General features: G+C 46.3%; 1 protein-coding gene across 1 annotated transcript in view; it reads left to right on the top strand.

Annotated features, from left to right (window-relative positions):
• The window catches only part of LOC146869866 (protein TANC2-like), an 869,459-nt gene that overhangs the window by 185,562 nt on the left and 660,904 nt on the right, over positions 1 to 22,993 (top strand). Inside the window, 1 exon segment of the mRNA XM_085640656.1 lies at positions 19,222 to 19,330. Coding sequence (XP_085496782.1) covers positions 19,222 to 19,330 — 109 coding nt within the window.

A 22,993-nucleotide genomic window follows, 5' to 3' on the forward strand; every position in this document is an offset into this window, starting at 1 on the left:
ACTTGGATTTGCTTAGGTAATAGTGAGCTACACAAGTGCTTATTAAGAGTAACAATAGTATACAACCATTGGCTCTAAGCATTTGCACAGCAATGTCTGGAAGAAGCTACGAGTGAGGATGTGAGTAAACATCAAAGTTTCTGGTACAAATTAATGATCATCCTTCATACTTGTTACTTGATCAAGTATCATGCTCTGAACACAAAATATCACTGTCTTCTAGTTTCAGCTCCTGGAACCTTAAACTAAAGCATAGCAGTCAGAACAATGCTTCTGAATTTATGAAAAACTGTTTCACAGCTGACACTATCTATTTTCTTCATCATTTTAATTTCTTTGGCATCAAGATGGCCTGTCAGACTCAAGCTTTCCTTATATACAACTCACAGCAGCTATTGCCCTAAGGACCAGTATTGCGTGTTAAATCAGAATTCATTTTTCCATGCTGCTAATACAGCATGGTCCTTGTCAAATAGTGCACTACAAATGTAAATCAGATACACATGGCCAGATGGGATATTGGACAGTTTTAAGCAAAGGAACGTCTTAAGCAAATGAAGGTACGTGAGACCTGGTGTGAATGAAGGGCTTTTGGTACACTCAAAATTACTTCCTGCTTTCTGACCTTCACAGAAAGGGCAAGGGGCTAGAAGAACGGAGTATCTCAACATTTATGGTACTGGCCCTCCAGATGACAGAAAGTCATATCGCAGTGGTTTCCAGTCCTTTGTCCTGGTGTTCCTCTTAGAAATATTTGCCCTCTCCTGAGTGCAACTCAAGGTAATGTTCCTCCAAGAATCCCTGAATCAGACTGAGATATTTAAGGCACCCAGGGTTCACCTTTTGATGATTCGGCTCCTATTGTGCTCTTTTTGATGAAAGTTGAATGACCTATCAGAAATCTTCTCTGTCAAACATAATGAGCTAATGGATTTGTAATTGCGCAGATAGTTGTGTTAGATTGAGCTGCTTATTAAGAAGTTTAAGACACATTTAAATGTTTTCAGAGAGCAGTGTGAGACATACCCAGTTCCTCTGCCGACTTAACAAGAGGTATAGAATATTTAAGAATTTGATAGTTAGCTTTTGACCAGGGAAGCAGAATGGTCACGCGTGAATCAGTAGTAGATAACAATCCTGGAGAACTGTACTGTAAGTAACTTATATCTTTTCAGCATTTGATCTGATGCTTGAATCAGATTGAACAGCGGTAATTACAGTAATAAATAGGAAACTAGGATGCAAGCTCCTCCTCAGTGAAACAGATTATGTAGAAATCCTTGAGACCACCGGGGCAATGAGGATTGCAGTTTTCCAGGAGAGGTTCTTCATCTTCAACCCATAAATAGGTTCAACCGGAGCTTACAGGAGTTAATGTACCATCATAGTCACCGCTCAATGCAGAGGTACCAGGCAGAATGCCTTAAAGAGACCCTTCATGAACTCTTTTATGGTCCTTTGTGAGAAAAGATGATGTCGCTGAGAAGATTTTTTGTGTCTTAGAATTGCTTGCATAGTGGATTCTAACTCACTTATATTTGATAACTTAGTTGTCCAGGTGTAAATGGTATGACAGAAGCAGGTGGGTTTGCAGAGGTAGTGAGTGCAGGCCCTGCTGGCGCATTAAATAAAAAAATGTCCTCTGCTCCATACATTTTCGCTGCAGAGGAAGCACAAGTTTGCTCTAGTCATTTCTCTGTGCCCGGGAGGAATGTTCATGTTACAAACCTCTGACAGGACTCCGGCTGTAAAATTTAGGGACTTCAGGACATGGCGCAAAACGTGTATCCCCTGTTTCCATAGAAAAGGTGGAAAGATCTCGAGAGTGATCAGTAGTGCTAGACCACTGGAAGTGGTGTGCAGACCAATATTGTCTCGGCCAGGCGGGTGCTATATGAATCAGAGTACAATGTTCCCATTTAGGCTTTTTCGGATGACCCTGGAAACCAGGGTAAACTGAGAAAAAGTGTAAGCACAGATGTTGCTGTAGGTTATTGATAATGCTGCTCCCCTGGCCCGGTTGCCAATGTAATCTGGTGAAGAGCCAACTTGTGTTTTTTTAACTGGGTGGCAAAAAGGCCCAGAGAAGTTAAATCAGCTCTTAAAGATCAATTAGGGCTGATCTTGGTGCAGCTTCCATTTGTGGCAGTCCAGAGGGGAGCAACTTGGGGATCCACCCAGTTGTTTTGGATTCCTAGATGTTTTCTGTGGAGAGGTACGCCTTGTTCTTGCACCTCATCTGACAGATGTGATTCATCTTACCCACTTGCTTGAGGATGTGATACATCAAGATCAAGTTGTCTGTTCCTATTAGCACAAAAGTTATTTGTAGGCTTTCACTAATTCACAGATGTATTTAGAAAAGTCTTTGGCTGTTGACATCAGTTTTACAATTCATCCCTTTGACTGAAACCCCTTATCCTGAGACATGTCCAGAGTTGCTCCTAGGTAGATGATTTTCTTGGATGTATGTAGGTTGAATGTATTTTTGTTCAGGGTTGGACGCTGAAGCCAAAAAAGCACTAGGCAGTTCCTTGTGTTGTCAGTGCCTTCATGAGTCATGTACGGCAGTATCTGATGCTTTTATTCCTTTAGACGAACAGCAACAGGGGCCACACATATGGTGGCAATTCTAGGGACGGACTTTTGACCAACGGAAAGTGCTGTGCATTGATGAAGCTGACTGGCCACTGAGTCTCAGATAATGTTAGTGCTTGGAATGTATCGAGGTATGTGGACGCGAATGTCAAGTTGTTACCTCAATAGTTTTTACATGGGGTGTCATTACATTGCAACCAGCACAGAAGGAGGCCAGGGAGTATTTAAAGGCCTACGAGTACCAACTTGCATATTCATCATCATAACTTTATTATTGATCACAAAGATCTTAAACACTGCATCACAGCCAAATACATACGTTACAGATGCCAGGGTGAATCTAACGTACCAGACAATATGACAGTCTATAAAAAGGACACTTAAAATGCCATATAAAAATACATATAATTAATATAAAATATATATATAGTATTAAAAACTAGAATCTATCTATGTTACCCTAAACACTTTCATTGTCTAATCCATAAGGCCAACGGGAATCTAGCTAAGCCAAAAAACAGTACTCTACTCGTGTCTGTGCCAAGAATTCTAAGCTCTTCTAAATAATGTCCCGGTCCGGAGAGCCTGCACAGAGGGATAATCCACTTGGCCCTCAGATTCTTATCGTAGGGACAAAAGAATAGCAAACGGGCTAAGGATTCAGGGCTTCCTTTGCAAGCTGGACATAAAACATCAGAAAGTGCATTTTTGTACCACTTGCTACAAGCATCAGAAAGTGCATTTTTGCGCCACTTGCTACAAAACAGTTTAGTGGGGAGGGTCTTATATCTAAATTGGAGGAACAATTTCCGTGGAAGTGGGGGGACAATTTCATCGATGATATCCTCAAAAAACGGGAAATGTTTTAAAATCTACGAACTCTCAACTGAGCAAGCCCATAGGATTTAACCCATCCTTCACCAGGATAAATCCCAATAAATGGCCTTTACCCTGCTTTTCGAAATCGAGCTCAACTCCTCCAGATTTGTCCAATATTCCTCCAACCCCAATTTCCTCAATAATTCCCTAAGGGAATAGAACCAGGGAATTTTACTTGTCCTGGCTGTGTCATAAGGTCCCTAACCACTCGATAGGGATCAAGCTCCCCAATCGTCCATAGACAAAGCCAGAACAATAGGTGCCTATAATCCATCTCGCATCTTCAACTATAGAACCACATACAAGAGTACTCGTGGTCTGTTACACTCAAGTTGTCAAATGGTACTAACTTATCACATTGGTCTCTCTCACAGACTCCAAATTTGTATTTTTTGTTAGGACATGAACCCCCACCCACCCTGAGGTGGCATGCTTCATTCTAGGGATCCTCCTTACACCATAAAGCTGTTGTTATGGTTTGGGCTAAAAAGCCCCAAAGGAGAAACTATTAACAATAGGCAACGTATATGTGCAAAGGTGTGGGGAAAGGGCAGGGTGCAACACCTCAAAAGTTGAAAATACTAAAATTACCTCCTGGTGGAACTAAACCTATTTTTAATGTTGTCTCCAGGGGATAGGATTAAAAAGATGTAGGGTAACAATTCTTCCCTCATTTAAACCTTTGGTCAACTTATTTCAGCCTTGTATATCCCTACCATGGATGACCTAAGCTTTTGTCAGGACCAAAAAACTTGTCATTCTGCATGCTCAAATCAGAAAGATTAAATAGGTGAAATGTACTATATTATAACCATTGGTCCTTTAAAAGAAAAAGGATGCACCATTGTCTGTATCTGCAATAAATAAAATGATATAAAGAGTCTGGAGATAGAGTATACTAGCAATATCACTTATCATTATTAAATACATGGTCTGTGAATCCCTACAAAGCCAACAGCAGTAACGCTGTGTGATTGTGCATTAAAACAGTGACATTACCCAGTGAAGGTATATGTTGCAGCTGATCTTTTGTGTGTTGCTCCTCTTCTTCATTACCTTGATCGTTCTCTCACAGGTATTCACTGTGTAGCTTGCCATGTCTATATACTGTCCCTGGAATCATGCAAGTCTGCTGTCTCTGTTGAGGTGTAATTGCATCACCCTTAATAATGTGCTTTTTTTTCCTACTGCTTCTACGGTGTTGTCAACTTGGAAGCCATTGTTTAGGGCCAGGTCTGGGTGACTATCTACAGGGTTGTCAATAAGGGTTGTGCAATCATGGCCTACACTGCAATTGACAGAGATGCCAACAATGAAGCTCTTACTGAATAAGTGGGTGCTGGTGCAGGTTGTGATGCCATTGGTTGTCAGTAGTCAATGGGGGAACTCAAATCCACAGGTGCTGATGACCAGGAGGGGTGTTGATACTGTAGATGAGTGTGCCTGTGCTGCCATCGACAGTAACTCATCTTTGCTAGCTACATATTCATTTTCTGGGAAGTCGACAGTATCTCTGCTATCAGCGAGGATTTTAGTTTAAGTAGGGAAAGACTTGCTAGATTCGGTCATTTTGGCTTTAAGTTAATTATGTGGCTTTTTTTTATAAGTTTGTGAGGAGAATTTGTGGTGATGGAGATTTCTCATCCAGAAAAGATATTTTGGCTGGCATTTCTTTAACAGAGTTAAATTACGTGATCCCTTGATGTTTGCATTTTTGTGCCTTCTTCTTGTAAGTGACAGATGCAGACTTTCAGACAGAATTATCAAGATAGGACAAGCTCTGGAGTGGGAGGGGATATCATTTTCACACACCATGCTGTAAAAATGAAGAGCAGGATCTTCATACAAGACTATGGAGCCACTTATATAGGAGGTAGGTTCCTTAATCCATGACAGGCCCAAAGGTTTCAGCAATATTAGGTAGGTCCTGTTAGGGCTCTGTTCTCGTTCCAATTATCCCGATCTCCTAGCGTATACTCCAGACCGCATACCAACATTCTATTATATCACTGCCTCTCAGAATTCCAGATACCAGCTCAGATATATGGTGAATTGGGACATACAGGATACTACACACCTCCCTTTCTTACAAACAACAAAAAAAAACGAACAGCCATTCTCTTGCATACAAAGTGCAAGGACAATCATTCAAAATCACTAATTCTCCAACATATATAGATTACACATACCCAACAGCAACCTGTTAAACTCTCCAATACTCATGCAAACATACAAATACAACAATTACCAGTCACAGAAAATCTATAACAGTTCAAAATATGAGGCTCCCCACATATGTCAAACAGAGAAACAAGACAAAAACTAAGCTGTGACTGCCATTGCCGTCCAAGACATGAACGTTTTACATTCTCCACTAAATGAGACACTAACTCCAAATAACTTCACCCTCTCATACGTTTATACATGCAGGACATATATTAATGGACACACAGTCATGTGATAGCCAGGGCATGAAACCCACCGGCTTCCTTCGACAAAGTGCTTTCCCATCATCTGTAAGTATAAACATTAAAGGCACAAACAAAACAAAAATGGAAAGTTTACCATCACCTTAACTGAAACCTCCCTTGACCACACTAACACAAAACCTACACTCACATCAACATTCATACACAAAGTCCCCAGATTTCCACATCACACTACTAAACTACGCAGCTGACACATATACAACTCTTACACTTTCTCCATCTTCCACAAACAACATACCCAACCCCAGAGGGTCAGCACACTCTACCACACATACAAAAGTGTAGCCCGGCACACTAAGCACCCACTCACATTAGCTTGCCGATCCAACATGACCCAAGTGCCAGGCTAATAAAGGCATTTAATCTACACATAGGCACAAAATGTTTAGAGTTCCTGTGACTTCAGGACACAGTATACCTTCAAACAATGCAGTCTTATTTCCATTTCCAGTGTTCTTGAAGATAGTCCTACTTGTATTTCTAAATTAACCAAGAGGCATCCACTAGTCTCTCTTCAATGTCTCCAGACCTGTCCCAATCAAACATCTGCTTACTACCCTATTTTATGATGTCCAAGTATACATAGCCAGCACCTCCACTCCAACACCCCCATCTGGAATACTAGGCATTGGTGATGCTCTCTTGTGCACAAGTTGTGCTGCTGTGCACCCCAAACACCACACCAGCTTCTTTCAGTACCGACTGACTTGTCCCGAGTGGAAATTTCCTATTTACCTGGTGTTTCACATTGTCAAAAACTCTGTCCAGGGCCCTGACCACAGTGCTATCAGGAGTTTAATAACTCGTCACCAAAATGTTGAAGTTAGACAGCAGAGTTTTAATACAAAAGTCTGGAGCCAGATAGGTCGAAAGATAGTTCTTTATTTCTTGGTAAGACGTAAGGCTACAGCAACACCAAGAATTCTGTGTCAGGATCCATTCTTCGTCCAACTGTTCCTGTCTGCTAGCTTCCACTACAGGCTGCAACCCAGCATTCTTTTACATCATTCATTCTCAGCATTCAAGACACCAGGTCTGACATACAGGAAATTGGGACATACTACATACTGCACTGCCCCTGTCTTTGAAGTAAGGTACAGGCATTAGATGCACTGTAGTTGCTGTTCATCTGCAAAAATATAATTTTGGCCAAGTGTGAAGCAGGCCTTAAACTGTCAACCATGGTCAAGGAAAACACTCCCCTAGACCAAACCAAAATAACCATTAAACACCTTACTTCAAGATGGAAGCTGAAGCTGGGCCCATTTAAGCAATCCAGGGAAGAAACAAATATTATGAAGTATAATTCTCACTGAAGAAGCAAATGGAGCAGAGCTCTCTTCTTGGACTGTCTCTCAGATATCACCAGAATTTATAGTGACATTGACTGTTGCAGCAAAGACCACCAATCTCTCTTAGATTAACACCCCCACTTCTAATACTGCTTCCAACTGTATAGTATAGGTTCCTGTACCTACCAATCTATTAAATTGTCTTAAGTAAGTCTCTCTCTCCTTTAATCTAGCAACTCATCTGTTGAATGCTGACTTTGATGATGATCAAAAATAAGCTTTAATTTACTGAGAAGCCTATTCCAATAATATAATATGGGGTTGTTTTAATTGTCTAATGGCATTGCCCAAGATGTGTCATCAAAGCCTCACAGGACTGGTCATCAAGAAAAGTGTGTCTACACAAGAAATACAGGTTGCGTTGTGCAAGAAAAAATGTTTGTTTATGAGGGTGTCCACTGAATCTTTCCAGCAGACCTAAGGGAACGGGGTGGTTTGCGAGATAACTTAAAATGTACCAGCAGAGGTAGATATAGTTGCCACTGTACTAACTGAACTGACTCTTGGAGTCTTGGAACGTTTTGTCTGGACTAGAGAGCATCAACTTTTAGACTAAAAGTTAATGTCTCTGCCCTATGTGTGGTCAACTCCCGTTTCAGCATTTGTGTTTCTGAATGAGAGCCAGCCAGGCCAATCTACAGCTGCTGTAAGGAAGCATTCAAACTAGTGCATGTTTGAGTGCATCGATCCTGCCAAGACAGTTTGCTGAAGGCTAGTTAGTCTAATAGATAAGTAGTCTAACCTTCACTCTTGCAGCATAGACCATCCATCTTAATTAGGTCTACACCATTCGTACTACTACTGCTACATAGGTAGAGAATGGTGAAACCTTTTATGGAAGAGGGGCAGATATCTTTATAAGAAAATTAGAAAGGATGATTAATTAGTCTGCTCAAATTTGTGTTTCGGAGCATTATACAGAAAAAACATGTGTACCTGATTGGAATATGACAACGGCTTAAGGCACACTGCAGAAGACATTGTTACCCACACTCTCATCTGCCACATCCAGGGAATATTACCTTCCAAAAGCAAATTTGCATGCTGATACTTTAACCAACTGTGTGTCTAGTAATTATATTGGTATGGTAGCTTTGCTGGCTGTTTCATCACTTTATGCAAGTATTCGTGTTTGTATGCCTACCTAAACAGGATTGGCCCAGTATTTAAAGACACTTCTTTTTGCCTAAATCCTGAGTGTCCGATACTTACTCCTTCATGCATCTATATTCTTTTGCTTGGGATTCTGTTACTGAGATTTGGGTAAAGAATGAAGTGAAATATAGCAAGTGTAAAATGGTTATTTTTTGATGTTAGCAATATTCCTTATCACAGAATCTCTCACTTATTCTACACCTATTCTCTTTCCCTCCCATAATTGTTTGTGTCTACCCATCTGACTCTCAATGAGGTCAACAGTATGTGTGCTTCGTATTAATAAGTTGGTACAACTTCCCATGTTCAGCATGCACATGGGTTGGTATTTTTAATTTTTATCACAAAAAGAGGGCTTGGTAGGTCCAGCATACAGGCCGCAATTAACTGTGGCAAGAACAGAGGTATGCAGTTCCTAAGGGGGGCTGGGAAGAGGGGGGGGGGCAAAAAAGTGGGGGTGTGGGGTATTAATGGATGATGGATACCAGGTGTTCCAGATGGAGAAAAGGAATGAGAAATTGAATAGCTCCAATTAGGAGCAAGGGCCCTCACACACCCCGGAGGGTGTCATGCTTTATCATTGGGCAGCTCCTCGGGCCGGCGCTGCAATGCCCAACGGGCCCAGCCGGAGGGCTCTTTGTCAGAAGTCTTCTCTGGTTGCCAACATGAAGCTGAATAATTGTAAGGGGCAGTGCTTTATGGTTTAACTTTTTTTATTTTTATTGAAAGACAGCTCAAATGACATCAGTTCAAAGAACATACATTGAGACCCAAGTACCCCTTACAAAATTAAACTACCATCTGGGTCTTTGTCAGTCTTCCTCTAACCTAAGTGTGCTCCAACTGGGTAATCATATGCTCGACCACAACTTTCAAGTATAAACCCCCCCTTCCCACAAAAGAAACCCCCCCCCCAATTAACTCAGCCTCCCCGTCTTCCCTCGAGCCCCTTCCCCCCCTCCCGAGCTTTACAGCGCGCCCAAAGCCCCTGGCAAGTTAATGTCTGTCTCCATCTGGAACTCTGTAATACGTAACAGCCTTAAATATCGGGGACATGTAACTTCCCTAAACTCTGAGGATAAGAGTGACAAAAAGGGCTGCCACAGCTCCCTGCATCTGTCTCCCTCCCCCGCCAAGATTAGCGCCAACTTTTCCATACCCAGGACATACCACAATCGGTGGAGCCATCCCTCAAAGGTCGGTAGCTGCGGCTTGCGCCAGTGTGCTAGTATGTTTTGTATAGCAGACCCTAGCGCGATGGCTATCAACCTACCTCTGCGAGAGCGTAATGGGTACGTCAGAGGGTTGGGCAAGCCCAAGAGCACATAAGCGGAGAAGCGCGGTATCTCTGTCTCTAAGTGCTGGTCCACTTCATCCAGAACCAGCTTCCAATAAGATTGGAGGTGTGTGCAGTCCCATAGTATGTGCGTAAGGCTACCCAATTGACCGCAACCCCTCCAGCATGTCTCCTCCCGAGAGTGATCCATCTCATGCAAGCGCTCCGGTGTATAATACCAGTAGGTCACTACTTTCGTGAGAGTCTCCGTAAGCCCCATGTGGTAAGCCGAATGTCGTGCTCTGTAGTAGATGCCCTCCCATTCTTTATAAGTCAGGGATCTTCCCAGTTCTCGTTCCCATCTGAGCCTGCTCGCGTTATATGTGTGTTTGTGTTTAATCTGCAGCTGTTTATAAAGATCTGAAACTAGGTGTTTGTCTGATGTGCGTGTGATAAGCCGTCGTTCGTAAGGGGAGAGGTGTCTCTCTGCCCCCAAGCGAACCTGTGGCTGAAGCGCCCAGTGTCTTACTTGCATGTACCGTAACCTCTCCGTCTCCGGCAGCCCAAAATCTCTCTGCATAGAAACGAACTAGTTCACCCCCTCTTTTCCGTAAACATAACATAGGGATCTACAGTGCGCTGCCCTCCAGCATGAAAAGGCAGCCTCTTCTAGTCCTGGGGTGAAATCGGGATTGCCCATCAGTGGAGTTAGCGGGGACGGGAACGACGTGAGTTCGTGTGTGAGATTAGTGGCGTCCCAAACCGTTAGGGGGACCTGCGTAATATAGGAGGCATACAGGTTAAGCGGCCGATGCGCCTTGCGTAGAAAAGGAACGTCTTGTAATGGTCGCGCAGCTACCGCCTGATCCTGGAATAGCCAAAGCTTCTCAGATTCCCATCTACTCCACTCCACCAAGTATCGCATCTGAGCTGCTTGAAAGTAGAGTCCCAGATCTGGGATACCCAGTCCGCCCGCTTCCGGAGCCAGTAACCCCAGGGCCCGCCGCATCCGCGGTTTCCTCCCATTCCAAATAAACCGAGCCAGGTCTGACTGTGTCGCTCGAATCCATCCCGCTGGTGGGCGGAGAGGTATAGTGTGAAAGAAATAGAGAATCTGTGGAAGGATGGTCATTTTAACCGCCGCAATCCTACCCAACCACGAGAGGGGATAAAGCCGCCATCTGTCAAGGTCTCGGCGAACCCTGTCTCGTAGCTCGTCTGCACTACCTTAGAAAGCGATGGGGCCAGTTGGATCCCTAGGTAAGATATCGTGTCCGTTGCCCACCGAATGGGGAGCCGGGATTGCAATTGCTCACGAGTGGACCGGGACAGTGACAGATCCAGGGCTAGGGATTTCTCAGCGTTCACCTTGAACCCAGCCGCTCGTGCGAAAGCCTCCAGTTCTGCCCAGCACGCCGGGAGGGCCGGGTCAGATAAGGCTAATAAGACATCATCCGCATATAAGCTAATTGTATGGACGAAGCCCCCAAACCGGAGTACCGTGATCTCTGGGTTTTGTCGCACCCTCTGAGCTAATGGCTCCATATAGAGGGCAAAGAGAAGGGGGGACAACGGGCATCCCTGTCTCGTTCCTCTCTCAATGTGGAATCTGGAGGACGTGCATCCGTTCACCCTAACAGTAGCTGTGGGGTATCTATAACAGTTAAGGATATGCGTGCGGAATCGGTCGCCTATTCCAGCCCTCCGTAATACTTGCTCTAAGAATGGCCAAAGTACCCGGTCGAACGCCTTTTCGGCATCAATGGCAAGCATCATAAATTCCCCCGGTACGCGAGTGGCCTTCTCGATAAGATGCAATATCCGTTTAGTCTTGTCAGACGTCTGTCTCTCAGGGATGAAGCCAGCCTGATCCGGGTTCGTGAGTCCCGGCATAAGGGGGACAAAGGCGAGAGGCCAGTATCCCCGTATATACTTTAAGATCTACGTTGAGGAGTGATATCGGGCGGTAGGAGCCACGTTGCGCTTCGTCCTTACCCGGCTTAGGAATCACTGCTATCGATGCCTCCAAGAGATCGCCTGGAATAGCTCCCTGTTCAGCAAAGGAATTGAACAGCTTGGTGAGGATCGGGCCAGCAGAGAGCCAAATTTCTTTTAGAAGAGAGCGGGAAAGCCGTCCGGGCCCGGGGCCTTTCCCAGTTTGAGGCGTGAAATGGCAGACACGACTTCTTCCGTATGAATGCTTCTGTCCAGATGGTCGGCCTGCTTAGGTGACAAAACCGGTAATTTGACCGGGTCCAGGAAGGCCTCCCCCTCCGAATGGACCAACGGGGCCTCCGCATACAAAGAAGCATAAAAGTCGCGGAATGTCTCTGCAATAGCGCTATCATCTGTGGCTGTCGAGCCATCTGCCCGAGAAATCAGTTTAACAGTCTGCCGTTGGCGAACCTCTCTGAGCTTATGAGCCAAAAGACTCCCGCATCTGTCTCCCCCCGCATAGTAGGCATGTTTTAGCCTCAACGCGGCATACTCTGCCCTGTCCTGGTCAAGCGCTGCTAACTGTTGGCGAGCCGCTTTAAGTTGCCGCCATACTCTCGGAGCTCCCGTCCTCTGGTGTATGCGTTCTAGCTCTCTCACCTGTTGCGTAAGCTCTTCCCGTTTGCAGCCGCGATCCCTATTGTTTGCAGCCGAAATCGAAATGAACTCCCCCCTAAGGACTGCCTTTAGCGCTGCCAATTGCGTTGCCAGCGAAGTGTCTGTGTTGTCATTATGTGTGCGATACTCATGAATGGTGCGCTTGATGCGTTGAACTACCTCTTTTCGGTGCAAAAGAGCGTCTCTGAGACGCCAGATCCTAGGCGGACGTGGCGTGGAGGGGCAGTGCTTTAAATGGAAAAAAATAAGTGCAGGTACTCACCAAATTGAAATGTGGACTAGGGGGCGGGGTTGGGGTGGGGCTATGGGGCCGGGGCTACTGGCATGCTAAGGGACCTGGCTAGAGGCATACATTTAATTTGACTGAGATTCATTGGATACGCAGATGTGCATAATGATACTGAGATGCAAAACATACATTCACCTGAGCCACTCAATGCAAATTTGCTTCTAATCTAGACTGAGAACAATTTGATTACGCTTCACTAAATAGGCCAACAATCTTCACAGCAGCTAAGTCTACTCACAAAACCCAGCAAAAAGTGAGGAACGCAGATTAAATCGGAGTAATTGTCCTATTACAGGGTCGCCCCTTAGGCTGCAGTGTCTCTGCCTTCTCAGAATAAAAAGAGTGGGTGCCAAAAATAATACTGTTGGACTACAGCAGTCGGTTTTCACCATCTCCATGCCAGTCACAGGGGAATTTTGGGGACCAGAGAGATGCATCAGCTTGGTCAAAATATCAAGGAAGCTTCTTGTACTGAAAAAGTTCACAAAAACGAAGTACAGAATTTAGGCCAATAAAATACTATTTTAGAAAATCCAAAGGACTATGGTTTAAAATTCTAGGTTCTTTCCTAGATCACGTGACCTTGTGAGTTCAAGAGCTTTAAGGGACAGACTGCCAACTCATGGTGTTAGAGAACTTAGGATATTCCATGGTCGGAGAAAAACAATTCACAAAGTGCTATGTAGTAGGGTTTAATCATTATTGAGGTAAAGTGGTTAGTTTCTCTTTGACTAGAGCATTAGACCATATGATCAATTACCCAACAAATAACAAAACATTTGCTCTAGGCCACACACTTGACACACGAATGAAGCAAACCTATTTGCTGGTTCTCTCACAGAGAACTATTGCTGTACTTCTGAACACAACCTCTTTTCCCACAAAGCAAACTTCACTCTCTATGAGAAAGTTTTAATTTCAGCTCGGAGTATTTCTTACTGAAAAAGAGAAATTTTGCTTCTGGTTGTAATGCCCCCTGCACCCTTCACATCCAACGGGCATGGCAAAGGACAATATGTTTCAAATGTGCCACGACTATCCAGGGACTTGCATTTTGGGAATTTCTCATCATAAACTCTTTGTGGTTGATTCGATCTTGATGTGCTGGGCGAGCAGGAAATCCTGTTCAGAGTCACAGTGTAGCTAGCAGAAGTGGTGACAGACATGTGCATCCTAGGCTGGGGGGCGCTCGCACATCAGTCCTGGCGATGGCGTGTCTCCATCAGAGTTTAAGCACTATTCAATACATATTCAGATCAACTAGCAATTGTGCCTGACAAAGGTTTTCCTTTTCAAAATTGAGTGAAAGCTGACGAGTTGGTCCGTTTTTGTGAAGCACTCTGATCTGGTGCTAATCTCCCCTCCTGCTGGCATAGCAGAATACGGCAGCATTACATACATAGTAGGGGAGGAGACCATGAAACTCACACCAGCCATAGTGTATTTGCACAACCATTATAGTGAATAAAGGATAAAGGAGGAAGGTGATGATAGTGACACTGTAGCCGGTGGGAATCAAGGCTTAGCAATGTGGGCAGACTCCCTTTATCGGACTCCAAACAAATGCTGCTGTATTCTGCTATGCCAGTAGGAGGGGAGATTAGCACTCAATCAGAGTGCTTGACGAAAACGGACGACTCGTCATCTGTTTCACGCTTCTTTTTTGTATATGCTAAATTTCACTGAGCTCGGCTTGATACCCCATGAGTACTGGTACTCTCTTTGTACAAGGAGAAGTTCCGGTACTCAAGCGCCGAAAATTTAGTAGTGCCGGTACTTAGTACCGGCCCATTTAAAGCACTTGTAAGGGGGCATGTGTATAGTGAGTAGAGAGATTTCAAACAAATAATGGAAGTTAAAAATAGCTAAAGGACGCCCAAAAATCTATTTTATTCCCTGGGTTCCTAAGCTATGATTAAAAACAACCGACTACAAAGTCGTAGCTGAGGAGGGAAAATTATACCCACTTCAGCTCAAAGTGGTATGTGTGGGGTAAAGATGGCCGACATGTTTCATGCCCTAAATTGTCCAGTTGGATCTTGGCATTTCTTCAGAACCATGGGATTCTCATCTACTCTAGAGGGAACGGAATAGATATGTGACGTGAAAATCACATCCCATACAGTCTGGACTCGTGTGTAGCCCTGTGCGAATGTAAAAATGTGAAAAAAGGGGAATTCAGGTATACCTTCTGGAGATCACCTAGAAGGGGGAATTATTTTAGCCCCAAACGTAACGTCCAGGCTACTTGTGAATTTGGCGAGGAAAGAAGAACTCAGATGAAGATCCTCCAAAGCGCGGGAACTACCCGCGTCTGGACGTCGCTGGGGATGGTATTTTTACTGACCTTGAAGATGTTTCCAGTTTTACTTCCAGTGGCACCAGGTAGGTCGCCATGAATAAATGCGAGGAGACATGACCTTGTGTACTAGAGCCACAGTAAAGCTAATGCTGTTTCATAAAAAGGAAAACAAGTTTGATTTATATAACTGTTTAAATTGTGGGCGCTCATGGTTTAAAACAATGTCCATTACATTAAAACATACTTGACCCATTAAGGAAAATAAGAGGTAAATTGACAGACAGTTACTTAATAGTCTCCAGAGGGAAACCTAGATAGTTTTCCTTTAGTTTAGTAACAAGGGCCTGAGGCACAAGGGTCATTTTTAAAGCAAAACAGTTCACAAATTGCTAGGGTTTGCAACAGAAAATACCTTTTTACAATGTACAAAAGCCTTTTAGAAGTCAGAAAGTCTTTCTGGCCATTAAAGCGGCTATTGTGGCCCTTTTCTAATTGCAACTAGGAGCGTGTGTGAACGGAGCCTTTCTTCCTATTTGCAAATCCCAAAGGGATGTATCAGTGGTTTGTGACCACAACTGCAGTCAAAAATTGTTTTGTCAATTATTGACTCTTGTGTTGGGGTGGTAACTGATTACTGTCTTAGGTGACAGCTTCCTTTTGGAATTGTTTTATGCTCTAATGGAGTACCCCAAGGTGTGGAGGAGATAGGGGAAGCGGTGGCCTCACTGGCTTCTGGCAAGGCGCCTGGGCCGGATGGTCTCCCGGCAGAATACTACAAGGCATATCGGGAATCTCTGGTGCCCAGACTGCACGCGTTATATCTCAAGGCCCTTGAGGAAGCTACCCTGCCCGCCTCCATGAGGGAGGCCTACCTGATCTCTTTACCCAAGCCAGGGCGTGATCCTACTAACCTAGGGTCCTATCGCCCCCTCGCCCTCCTCAACGCCGATTATAAAATCCTGGCCAAGGTCCTGGCGGAGCGGCTGGCCCCCACTGTACCTGTACTGGTGCACAGGGACAAGAATGGGTTTGTGCCGAAGCGCAGCACCTCGCTTAATCTCCGCCGGTTCTTCCGTGTTGCCGCGCATGGCGCACAGCATTGGCCGCGAGCGGGCTGTTTAGTGTTAGACCTTGAAAAAGCCTTTGATTGCCTTGAGTGGGGGTATCTGGTGGCGGCATTATCGCACTATGGACTAGGCCTCGGGTTCCTACAAATGGCGGCGCTTCTCTACAAGAATCCTGTGGTCCGGGTGAGAACTGGCCCATACATCTCTGAGGCCATCTCGGTTGGCCGAGGTACCAGGCAGGGGTGCCCTCTCTCGCCCCTCCTTTTTGCGCTTGCCATAGAGCCCTTAGCGGCCACCCTGCGGAGGGTGTTGACGGACGGCATTCCCATGGGCGATACCACCCACCAGGTCTCCTTATACGCGGATGACCTTCTGATCTTCGTACGGGACGTGGAGAACATTTCAGGGGACCTTGATCGGGTTCTCACGGAATTTGCAGCGCTATCCGGGTTGAGGGTGAATGCGGCCAAATCGTGCCTTCACCCGTTCTGTGCTGATGCTCTGGATCCCCGGTTTCATCTAGGGGGTGTGCCTGTCAGGTGGCAGCCGGACACCTTCCGTTACCTGGGCATTCAGGTGTATAGGCGGCCAGCTGACCTGGTGGAGGGCAACTTGGGTAGGGCGGTAACGGCGATCAGGGCCCAGATGCGTTTCTGGGGCACCCTCCCTCTCGCGGTCACAGGCCGCATTGCACTGGTCAAAATGGTGGCCCTGCCCAGACTCCTCTACTATTTTGCTAACCTGCCGATCTACATCCCGGCGTCCTTCTTCGCCACCCTGGAGCGCTCCCTCCGGGATTTTGTATGGGGCAACGCACGCCACAGAGTGGCGCTCTCTAAGTTACACCTCCCCACGGGTGGCGCTCTCTAAGTTATACCTCCCCACGGGTCAGGGGGGACTCGCGATGCCGTGCTTTGCGCACTATTACCTAGCAGCGCAGCTGCAATGGGTGGCCAGGTGGTTGGCCGACAGGGAGAGGGATGACACAGCGTCCACTGAGCCACCGCTCCCCCTGGCGGATATCATAGCATCGTTCCACCCGACGGCCAGAATGGTCAAGCCGGGTCCCCTTCTTGTGGCAGTGGCCTACAAGTGCTATTGGCGTGCCCTCTACTTGACCCGGTCGTATATCCCGTACGCTCCCGCCATGCCAATTGAGGGTTCGCCTAGTGGTCGGGGGATACTGCGCTCGACGGAACTTACGGAATGGCACGCGGCGGACATCTGCACACTAGGGGACTTCTACCGCGATGGTGCGCTTATCCCGTTCGCTCAACTAGCGGAGGAGACGGAGCTACCAGTCGGTCAGTTCCTCCGTCACCGCTCGCTAATCGCGACATTGACGAACCGGTGGGGTGCTCTTCAGGAGGAGCCGGCACAACACCTCATGATGCAGTACCTCCATGTCATGGGACGGGGCAGTCACATGATTCGTTGGTTCGCGGCCTCCCTGCGCACATAGGTGGCGACGGACCTGTCTCCTTTGCGTGGTAAATGGGAAGCGGATTTGGATCGCCCCATGGCCGACAAGGAATGGAGGGATGCGCTACGGGGACCCACGCGGGTTCCCAGGAACTTGCGGTTTCGCCAAATTCAGTATCTTATACTGCACAGAGCATATCTCACTCCCGACTCTATCAACCGCTATTTCCATCGCGCGGACGCGGACTGCCCACGCTGCAAGGCTCTGGATGCTGGACTGGTGCACATGTTATGGAGTTGTCCAGCGCTAGACTCGTATTGGCGGACGGTGCATGGAGCGTTAAGTACCTGTGCCGGCCCGCTGGCGCTGCGGGAATGGCCGGCCTGTTTGTTACACTTGTTTCGTAGAACTCCCCCCACGAAGGTTGCCTGTCGCTTCCTCGACCTGGGTCTGATCGTGGCGAAGCTGTTAATCACTAAGCGCTGGAAGGCGGCTGAGCCCCCCCGAGCGCAGGCGTGGCGGAGTTCCCTACTGGTGTGGGCGGGGGCGGAGGGTACGGCCCTTTTGCGGGAAGAAACGTTGGGCCTTAGACGCACACCTATAGCGAATCAGTGGGACGTACACTTGCAGGCCCTGATGCAGCTGGATGGGGATGCCCTGGGACTCTGTGGGGCAAGTACTGCGGAGGCACTCCCTGAGGAGGAGGGGAATGGAGGTGAGCCCGGGGGACCTAATTTGGGGACTGGTGGGGAGGTCCTCGTCGAGCCGGGCAGGTGTGCGGACATTGACAATTGCCTTTAATGGAATGTATGTAGCGAGAGGTGGGGACCGGGTGGGGAGGGGTGGACTGGGGGGGGTACCTTGGGGGTCACGTGGTTGAAGACCGAACTTGCTGCTGCTGCTGTTATGCTGGGCTTCTGTTGTTTTGCCTCTTTCTTTTTATTGTTCTATGGATCTGTTTAAATGTGGGCGGTGGTCCTGAGACCTATCAGTTTATCTTGCTTCGCACATGGGGGTGGCGTTTGATCCTGTGGTTCGCCGTATTCACAATTGGCGGGGACTCCTCCGAGTAACTGACTCATTGCCTGTGAGATGTTCCATTTATGCCTTGTGCTATGTCTATATTAACGAAATGCCAATAAACAGATTTCATAATAATGGAGTACCCCGGGGTGGGGGGGCAGTTGTGAGGGTCAGTAAGCCTTCTAGGAGATGACTTGCATGCCCTATTCCCCCCCACCGGATGTTTTCCAGCATGTAAATTGTTTTAAAGCAGCACCTGTCCGTCAAGAGATGTGGGCTAATTTGAAGAAATAAAAATGTAGACTTACTGAGAATGTAAAGGCATGGAAAGGAGGTCTCCTGTCCAACACAGTTGGTCATACAATGCCACGAGACAGGATGCTTTCCGACCCTCTACATATATAGTTTTGCTAGGCAACTGATTAGTCCATCCATTCACATCACAAAAATGCTGGACAGTTCGCAGAAAGTCACGATGAATTTTGCATTCTCTGTTTGCAACCTGCTCAGCGATTCATCTGGTCCATGTTCTTCATAAGCATTATGATGTGTGAAAGGACAACATTTTTAGATGCAGAACTAAACATTTGACATGACAGACCACCTTTGTAGTTCCTTGAATAAATCTGTGTCCTTCTTTGAATTCCTACTAAAGTGTTCTGCACTGCTGTGACTGTTGATATAGGCCTAGAAAACATGGAGCAAAATAGCACCCCTATAGTTCAGCCTGCTTGCGTTCTCTTTTCTTTCACTAGGAGTGGCCACACGTTGCTTGCCTTTTGGTTCTCTCGGCAGGAAGGGAAATTGAACCGACAGCAAACAATCGAGCTTGGACACCACATCCTCAAAGCACATATTTTCAAGGTATTATTTTATTCTGTTTTTGAAACTGCTAATGATGTTTCTTGGTGTCACTGATGATAAGTGATATCTTTAGTGATTATTGATGTTTGATGTGGCTGGTGATTCTTGGTGTCACTGATAACCTGCATACTTTCTCAATTTATTTTAATTTTTACACCATGCATTAACATTGTTTTGTCTAAAGATTAGTGCCGTAGTTTACATTTTAATAGGTTTGCTCTGTAACTATGTTCATGTTCCTAAGATTTGACTCCCAAATGACAAAATAGATCACAATACCATAACTTGTTTAATTGTGTTAATAACTTCTACTGTTTTACAATGAGACCAAAATGCAGATTGTTTCCTAACCAGAATTCCCACTCATTCCAACATAAAAAATCTTTGATTTCATCATATAGTCAGTACAGATCCAATGATTACAGCGAAACCTTTTTAAAATGTTGGAAAATCTGCTTACATTGGATGAAATGCAATCTAAAATTCTTCAGTACACTTGTTCAAATCAACCCCAAAGTTAGCAGAAGTGATATCACAAGAGTTCAGTTTTTAGATATCCACATAGAAAATGATGATGTAATCTTTGATTCCCATTGAAACAGTGTTATACATATGCTCAGGCATGATTGCTTCTAAATTATAAGTGATTAAATGTTTTCCTTTTCCGAGTATGCAACACAGTTTTTCTGGAGTTGCAAGCAGAGATGTAAGGCTACTACTATCGCATGTTGCTCCTAAAAAATACCTTTGCAAGTCTACAAGACTGAAAGTGAAGGAGTAAACATTGTATCTAACTTAAATGTTACTGGCGAACACACAACTTTCCTCTTCATCTATGAAAAGAAGTTGTTAGTCTTGAAGACCCCAGAATACTCACCCCACCATGCCTCCTCAGTGATGGAAAGGACGCCACTCCCCTACTGTCCTCGTTGCCATGCAAAAGACCCTTGTACTGACCTCCATTAGGTCTGAAATTTGTGTCAGTTTCCCCAAGCACAACTAGGTTGCCTGCGATGCCTGCCACTTCTTCCGCTCTAAGAAAACCCTCCTTGATCATCTGGCTCGGTGTCTGGAGATGTCTGGTAGGAGTGAAGACGACATCCCGGACCTCTTCGGCCCGAGTACATCGAAGGGGAACACCATCCACAACCGTCGGCCACAGCTTAGGAAGTTTTCTACCATGACGACAGTTCCGGTCCGACCTGAAGATTGAGGATCTTCCACCAATGCAACCAGCCATGAGTATGGTACTCCCTCTGCCTTAACACCACTCGCAAGTTGAACAGTCCCTTCCCAATGGCCATCCAACCACTCTGGAGAATCAGTGACAAGCCGCTGCGCTGCCACTGCCTTCGGGCCCTGGTCGGCACCAACCACCACCTTCGAACGCAACATCAAGCTCCAGCTCAGCGCCAAAGAAACCATCGAGGCCGACTGCTTCCGAGCTCCAGCCGTGGAGCCAACCCAATTGTTGGAGCCATCACCTTCAGTGTCGAAATCAGCATCAGAGTTGAGACCCTCAGCGCTGATCACCAAGACTGGCTCCAGCTCGGGTACCGTTGAGCCAATACCCCATAAACTCCAAGAGAAGATAGACGCCCGGCAGAAGTACTTGATGATACGTCCCCACATGGGCCGGGTTCTCACCCGCCCTTCGGGATTAGCTTCTCAGCCGTCAAAATGGCAGCTGTCCTTTGAGGAATCCTTGGAAGTGCCACCAGCATCCAGCCAGAGCAAGAGAGTGGACAAGGCAACTAGCCCTTTGCCCGTTGCTCTTTTACCCACCTCTCCCTCCTCCACAGTGTTCACCTAACCTGCACATTTCTCCAGGCAACCCTCTTTCCTGTAAACCTCAGGGTCACGTCACTCAATCAAAGGGAGGCATAGGGGAGGGGATATCTTCGGCCCACCTCTGCAGAGTGATCCCTGGGACACCTATGATGCTGACCCACTGGTTGGCACAGATCTCGACTGGTACCCTGCCCGTCCCTTCGCTCCTGACGACTCCATGTCCTTCCATGAACTGATTGGTAGGGCTGCCTCCTTCATAAGGTGGAGCTACACACAGAGTTTGGAGACTCTGTTCTCCACTCATCGCTGCGACCAGTACCTTCCCATGCTCAGAGGCATGCTGCGTCACACCTCGGACATCTTTCACCACCCCACCTGCAAGAAACAAGAAATACAATGCTTTCCCTACTGACCTCCCTGTTCATTTGTGGCCAACTCCCACAAGACTCTCTAGTTGTCACTACTGCCCATAAGAGACCTCACTCTCAGGGTACTGGTGATTCCCCTCGACCAGTTTAAGAGAGCAAATGGATAGATGCTGCATGCAAGATGGTAGCTGCGCAGTCTGCCAAACATTGGCGGATTGCCAATTCCATTGGGCTGCTCCCTCTGATATGACTGTGCCCATCGGGATGAGATGGAGGATCTCCTCCAACATCTCCCAGAGGAACAGAGGAAAATGGGCTATGAGATACTTTTTAAGGGAAAGTAGATCTCTAACCCCACCATACTCTGCGCATTAGATGCTGCGGACATTGCTGCCAGAGGGCTCAACTACATTGTCCCTCTGCGCAATCATGCCTGGCTCCCTATCTCCAGCTTCAAGGATGAAATCAATCAAAACTTGTTCAACCTGCCCTTCGATGGCCAACATCTGTTCTGGCCGCATGTTGGAAAAAATAAGGATATGGAGGCAGCGAAAGCAATGGGCGCTGTGCAGACACCTGCTCCGTTCAGCTCCTTTTGTGGAGGCTCAAAGACTACTTCCACCAAGGCCTCCACATCCTAATAGCCTCCACATGCCCAGCAGTAATCTCCCAATGGCTACTCTTTAGAGGGCCTGACAGAGGCAGCAACTCAAAAGACAGAGGTAAAGGTGGCTCCCCCAAAGGAGCTACAATCACCACTAAGCCCTGACTTCCCTCTGCTCTCCCCCCCATCCTCCGATCATACCACACCTGTCATGGGACACCTCCAAAGATTCTTTCCTGCTTGGTGGAACGTCACCCCCTGCCAGTGAGTATTGGATATTATCCAACATAGTTATTGTCTGGAGCTTACCCCTCCATGCCACCCACCATTCTACCATTTCACCTTACAAACACAAACTCTCCCCAAAACACCAAAGCCTACACTGGAAATCAGGTCAAGTGCACTTTCTCAAAGGGGCAATAAAACCCATCCCCTACAATCAACAGAGCAAGAGAGTATACTCTCTGTACTTCTTGATCCTCAAAAAATACCAGTTCTCTTTGACCCATTCTGAACCTTAGGCCCCTACTAATACATTCTTTCAGAGCTTTTCCACATGGTTACTCTTCAAGATGACATCCCGCTACTAGAAGGCTAGTTCATGATCACTCTCGACCTGAAGGATGCTTATTTTCACATACCAATCCACTCAGCACATCACCGGTATCTCAGGTTTGTAGTCAGTGAAACCATTACCAGTTCAAGGTGCTCCCCTTTGAGGTCACCGCTGCACCGAGTGTGTTCACCTAGTACCTTGCGGTAGTGGCTGCTCATTTGCACAGACAGGGTGTCCATGTCTCTGCCTATCTGGACTGGCTCATCAAAAACTGCAGTGAACACACTCAGGTCACAATAAACCTCCTTCACCAGCAAAGGTTTACCATCAATGCTATAAAATCC

This window comes from Triturus cristatus, chromosome 1_1 (genome assembly GCF_964204655.1).
Source record: "Triturus cristatus chromosome 1_1, aTriCri1.1, whole genome shotgun sequence".
Lineage (NCBI taxonomy): Eukaryota > Metazoa > Chordata > Amphibia > Caudata > Salamandridae > Triturus > Triturus cristatus.